The sequence below is a fragment of the Benincasa hispida genome, chromosome 10, assembly GCF_009727055.1.
Source record: "Benincasa hispida cultivar B227 chromosome 10, ASM972705v1, whole genome shotgun sequence".
Taxonomy (NCBI): Eukaryota; Viridiplantae; Streptophyta; class Magnoliopsida; order Cucurbitales; family Cucurbitaceae; genus Benincasa; species Benincasa hispida.
In genome coordinates, this window is record NC_052358.1 from 27,604,834 (window position 1) to 27,610,804 (window position 5,971).

The window sequence follows — 5,971 nt, forward strand, 5'->3', positions numbered from 1 at the left end:
GGAGCCCTTATGTTGGCAGAGTCCTAAAAACCAGGTCTACTACTGAAACTGAACCCATTTTCCTAGCCTCTGTCCTAACATTTGAAAGCTAACAATGGCATTGGATGTGAAATAAAAGACAAGACATCCAACAAAATCAAGTGAAATGATGTCTTGTCTAAGTTCAAGTTGGACACCATTGTGATTAATTTGTTGTGAATGACAAGGCAGGTAGAGATTGAACATCCAATGACCAAACTGAAACCATTGATGTTCAAGTAATAACAAATATGACACAATGTAAAAGAAGTTACAGAGAGCAAAATTTAGATTAATGACAGAAGTATATTAATAGTAGACTGTATCATTGATAGCCATAGAGTATATTAATGACAGAAGTCCATCAATGTACTTGTTGCAATTACCCCTTCTAAAAGATGAATATGTGACATGGTAGAGAATCTCAATCCTTGACATTTTAGATCATGTTGGTAGGAAGCATCAAAGAATGTGATAACGAGATTTTTGGAAGTTTGAATATTATTCTTTTGTTTGATTTAAATCAGAAGGTCAGGGATTTATCTACACTACTACTATGTTGCAAATAAAAACTCTGGACAAAGGGGCTCTACCAAACTAACTAGGTCATATCCATAGAGATGGTTTAAATTGATTGAATTTACAAGCCCCCCTTCAACTGACATGAACAATCAAGTTAAATGTAAGTAGTTCACATTTTCTTTTTCCAAGAAAATTACCAGCTCACACTTTATACAAATTGTGGTAGCCTCAGCAACAAACAACACCAGTATGCTTGTAATTACAGCAATGTTGAGTTCATTTTAGTGATCATCGTCCACCTCGTTGCCTCTTCTCTTCTAACGCAGCTGCTTCGTTCAACATGTCAATGGCGTCTTTCTGCATATCCAGCTTTGCAAGTGCAACCGATTGCATGTAGAAGGCTGTGGGCCAGTCGGGGTGTACGCACTGTGCTTGCATTGCATCCCGAAGTGCAGCATCGGGTTGATCACACAACAAATAACATAGGCTTCGTCGAGCAAACACGGTTGGGGAGATCATGGTTCCTACATCTATGAACTGCAAAGAAGCAGATTTTGAAGCCACAAAAGTCATGTCACCATGAGTTGTTCTGGTCTAAGTGCAGATTTTTGTCAGGAAAGCTAAACGCACATACATACACAAAGCGTACAAGAAACTTGAAACAACTGCAAAGCTGTTAGTTTCAATTTCATTATTTAGATGAATACCTGTGAGTAGCAGTCAATTGCAGCTTTAAAATTTTTGTCCCGAAAGGCAAAATCCCCACGCTTTCTTGCCTCCAGCATATCTCTCATCTGTTGTGTCCACTCTTGAAAAGATAGCTGAAAAAATTGAGCGTCACTCAGAACTTTAGTCTGTTACATGGAACTTATAAAACCTTCCTTCTCATACAAGTCACTTTATCTTATAAACACGAGTTGAATAAATGAGACGACCTCATTAGTTCCTTCATCGTCTCTGTAGTGCGTCATAACCAATATTTGATGAATTGCAGTGAGATCCATCCTCGAACAGGCCTCACCCATTGACGATAAAGGACGTTGTGGAGTTATTGGTGCTACTGGGACTACTGGGGTTACCGGGGGTATTGGGGCATCCTCCTGCTTCTTCATTCCAAGCATGACATAAGAGGGAACCTACAAACACCCATAGTATCACAGTACGTAGATTACAAATTTTTTTGCAATACTCATTTTTACCTTACTGAAACATATTTGACCTAGTTGCAAGACATGAAATCACAAAAAGGTTAGGAAACAACATAGTACCATCATAACATCTTAAGAAGCACTGAACACAAACCCAAATACGACATGACACAGCGATATGCCGATTTCAAAAAAAGTAGGACACGAACAAGTTGAGGATAAATTATTTTTAATATTTTTTTTTAGGGTACATATAAATTTAACATGAAAGACTAAATGTACACCACTAAGAAAAGCATTAAATGTCAAGTAAATTAACAATTGTAGGAGATGAAAAATTTAGGTTTCTTACTTCAGTTTTTTATGCTTCAGTCAAATCTTGGTTAAGAAAACGGGCTTTCCTTTTTTTTTTAATCTTTGTTTAACATCTAATTGATTTGGACTTTAAATTTGGGTCCAGCAAAAAAGGTTGGACCATTTTCTCTTAAAAAAAATTCCAAGCTAGTCTAGGAAGTGTCCCAACAGCGTCCCACGTGTCTAAATTGAAAACAAACAATAATAGGACACGAAAATTTTTTGTCAGACACATGTCCGGAGCTGTCTATGTATGTGCTTCGGTAATGACTACGATGACAAGATTAACATCCAAGGCAAAAAGCAACTAGCGTTGAGCCAATTAAATTTTGAACAGCAGGATTCTTCTACATATTGAAAGATGGACTAAATATTATTTCTATAACTGCATTAAGAATGAGGACTAGAAAGATAAGTAATAGGCTGTGTTGAAAATATAGATATGAATGGCCTAAGGGAGCAACCAAAGATCCTTACATCTGGTTTTGTTTGCAAGGGAGCAAGAGTTGAAACGAGTTCCTCTGTGTTAGGCCTGTCCCTAGGTTCATATTGTAAACATTGAGAAGCAAGATTAACAACCACAGTTGCATCCTCTGTAGAAAATTTTCCTTCCAAATGTGAATCCATTAAGAGAATGATATTCTTTCCTCGAATCAGATCAAGAGCCTGCACTCGCTAATGTATTTCATCAAACTTATGTAATTTGAAGACTTTAAATCTCTATTAAAACAGGATCATACAAATATGAGAGTGAAGAACATGTTGTAGATCCTACATCCTCTCCAAAAGATTAGAACAAAGTTCCCCACCTCACTCCCCAGAATGAACAAGATTTTACTTTTTCTGATATGGAGGTTTGCACATGACTTTGGAACATGTTAACGACAATCTAAACTCATTTGTTGATGGACCACTATGTTTGCTTAAACCAATTACCATCCCAAAACAAAATAGTAAAACATCCGGATTTTTTTACACAGGATTTCTAGATGCCTGGCATTTTATTTTCAGTAAATGAGGAAAGAGTTGACAGTGAAAAGTACACTTTAGAACTATTGCACCATTATAATATAGACTTTTAATTAAACTAAATCATGTGTTGAATGAAACAATAATTTCAAAGAGTTGCGAGATAAATAATTATCAGTACCCCATATTCAAACAACAGAAAAATCAAATGGAAATCTAAAGAATCAAGGAAAGAATATTCTTTTGGCACTACAATCACTTCCCCGATAAATCTCATTCCCAAAAACTCACTCCCCTTATAATAACATCATCAAATGTTCACTTTCTCATGCAACTGTTCTGATGAAGAAGAAAAATTCAAGCATACAATGTTGCATGTAAAACAATTTTACAAAATTAGCTACTTACATGACTTGGAGGGATGTGCTTGCCACTTAGAAGATCCAAGAGGACAGTACCAAAGCTATAAATAACACTTTCAGGGGTTACCCTTCCTACAATAGATAAATCAAAGTGAAGAACAGCACTGGTAACACTAGTAAATTTATAAAGGTGGCTCAAAACATAAAAATGAGCTTTATTATTGCTTTTCTATCAACCTTTTGACATACAAAAAATACTAGGTTTTCAACAAGCAAAAGATAAACATCAAAGTACCATTTTTCAAATACTCAGGTGGTGTGTAGGCCAGATTTGTGCTGTAACTCTTACCATCCCGACTGTTTTTCATCAATCCAAAACATGAAAGACGTGGATCGCCGCCCTATAAGAGAAAGTGAAATGAAGATAAACCTTACATCACAAACTACAAATAGATCCCAATTAGTGAGAATGATACCTCATCAAAAAGAACTCTATAAGCATTCAAGTCATGGTACAACGCACGGCCTTTAGTGGTACAATATTCCAAGGCTTCAGCAATATAGTAAGCAACTCTCAACCGCATGGCCCACTCAATGGTTTGATTTTCCCCTGTCAGAAAATTTTGATAGAAAGTTAAGAACATAGCAAGCTCATTCAATAATCAATCTTACATAGTTGCATACATAATTTAACCATAAGCACCCTTACAACTCTAATAAAGGTCATTGTCATAATGCAAAATGTCACCCCTTTGAACTATTACTGAATAATGGAAATGTGACAAGCCTTACAAGGACAATGGACCACCCATATCTCTACAATAATATGATATAGCATATATCAGGTCTAAACCCATGTGACTTTGCTTTTGGTTTTACCTAATTTCTCCAAGATCATCCCCACTTCTAACCAAAAGTAAAATCACACAGGTTTAGGCCTAATAGTATTGTAATATAAGATTATGTTTGCATCCTAACAGTATCATTCTTCCAGACATAAACATGTTCCTTTCCCATATTTCCCATAAATGAACACAACCAAGAGCCGAAACAATGATTAACATTAGACAGAGAAGATGCAAGAGCTGCAGAGGAATTAGCTCCAGAACAACTATTATGCTAAATGTGTGCTTAAATACTTCCAGTAAAACAAGTAATGTTCATGATGATTTAACTAAAAGAGAATGAAGAATAGAGATGTAACAAACTTAAAAAGAAAAAAAAAAACGAAACATACAGTGGAATAAATGCTTTGCAAGAGTATCATTAGGCATGTACTCCGCAACAAGCAGCCTCTCATCACCATCGCAGCAATACCCTATCAAATTCGCAAACCTTGGATGCCGTAGCTTCCCAACTCCCGAAGCCTCTTCCTAAAAAAGAAAATTACCCCAAAAATTGCACACACCCAGTTTGCAAAATCAACAAAAACTCCACAAAAACACCAAAACACAATCAAATTCTTCATAGAGAAAGAAAACAAGAAGCAAGAAGAAAGTACCACAAATTGCTTGGCGTCCGGCCAAGCCACCTTCTTAAACTTCTTCACAGCGATCCACTTGCGGTTTTGAAGTCGACCCTTATACACAATGTTGGGAGCCTTCTCGCCGCTCTCTGAGACTATGAAGTTGGAGTTGAAATTGTCGGTAGCAGCCTTAAGGTCCGAGAAGGAAAACTCGGAGAAAGTGGAAACCATTTCCCCGGGCGGCGGCGTCGGGTCATGTCCAACAGCAGGCGGTGGCGGCGGCGGTGGCAGCGGCTCCACCGCAGCATAGGGAGGTGCAGGTTGCTGGGTTTGAAGCTTTTCGGGATGGGTTTCTGTCAGAAAAGTGGATTCACAACACCCCATAACAAAATTTTGTGACAACCCTTTTGAAAACTCAGGTGGAGGAAAGGGGAAAGTGAAACATAGAGGGGAATTGAAGATAGAAAGAGAAGAATATTAGTTGGGGAAGCAACTTTTGAAGCTCTACAAGAAAAGAAATACAAAGAGATGAGTCAGGAGACCACTTTTTTCCCTCTTTCTCTCTCGTGTTGGTATATTTCTTTCTGGGACTTTGACACACTGACGTTTTCTTTTTGCTGTGTGTTTCGATGAATTGGTAATTAAAGAGACGAGCTGTTCTTCTTACAGTTCCATTCAATCAAACAAACCGTTCTTAAAAATCAGCTGGATTCGATTTGCTTAATTAATTGTTGGGTCAACTTTCTTTCTTCCCAATCCCAACGAATCCAGTTTCATTTCTTAAACCTTTCAATTCTATTCCTTTTATATATTTAAATTCTAAATACACAGTTGTTCATGTTTCATAATTCTTTTTAAATGCGCAATCTACTGCATACTAAATCAATTTTGGAATGATTGCAGAATAACGCCAGTTTCAAATTTATGTAAAACATATAATAAAATAGAATCATTTCTTTTTCTTCTTTCTTTTTTCTTCTGTTGTTAATATGGTAAACTCTAAATTTTTATAAATGAATGAATTTATATTATCTATTATAAATTTAATTCACGTGGGTATAAACCTTCTTAAATGCAAAGATTAATATAAATTAGAAAAAATTTGTGAGAATCAAATACATAATGGCCAATTT

General features: G+C 36.4%; 1 protein-coding gene across 4 annotated transcripts; it reads right to left on the reverse strand.

Annotated features, from left to right (window-relative positions):
- Positions 1 to 501: 501 nt before the first annotated feature.
- On the reverse strand, positions 502 to 5,609 carry LOC120088564 (serine/threonine-protein kinase BSK1-like). 4 transcript variants are annotated; one of them, XM_039045959.1, is made up of 9 exons: positions 4,875 to 5,609; positions 4,611 to 4,746; positions 3,850 to 3,983; positions 3,723 to 3,774; positions 3,420 to 3,505; positions 2,520 to 2,717; positions 1,476 to 1,676; positions 1,248 to 1,361; positions 502 to 1,077 (listed from the first exon to the last, which is right to left on the reverse strand). In XM_039045959.1, the coding sequence occupies exons 1-9, from the start codon at positions 5,220 to 5,222 to the stop codon at positions 829 to 831; spliced, it is 1,518 nt and encodes a 505-aa protein (XP_038901887.1). In that variant the 5' UTR covers positions 5,223 to 5,609; the 3' UTR covers positions 502 to 828. The 4 variants fall into 4 exon arrangements, with proteins under 4 accessions (XP_038901887.1, XP_038901888.1, XP_038901885.1 ...); XM_039045960.1 differs by having other exon boundaries at positions 2,520 to 2,708; positions 4,875 to 5,608; XM_039045957.1 differs by having other exon boundaries at positions 3,669 to 3,774; positions 4,875 to 5,608.
- Positions 5,610 to 5,971: the final 362 nt, after the last annotated feature.

Bases quoted from the DNA above. Each gene is read 5' to 3' on its own strand.
- LOC120088564 (XM_039045957.1), bottom strand. From the start codon at position 5,222: ATGGGGTGTTGTGAATCCACTTTTCTGACAGAAACCCATCCCGAAAAG. The intron at 1,677-2,519 runs GTAAGGATCTTT...GGGTGTTTGTAG, and splicing joins CCTTGCAAACAAAACCAGAT to GTTCCCTCTTATGTCATGCT. The intron at 1,362-1,475 runs GTCGTCTCATTT...CAATTTTTTCAG, and splicing joins ACGATGAAGGAACTAATGAG to CTATCTTTTCAAGAGTGGAC.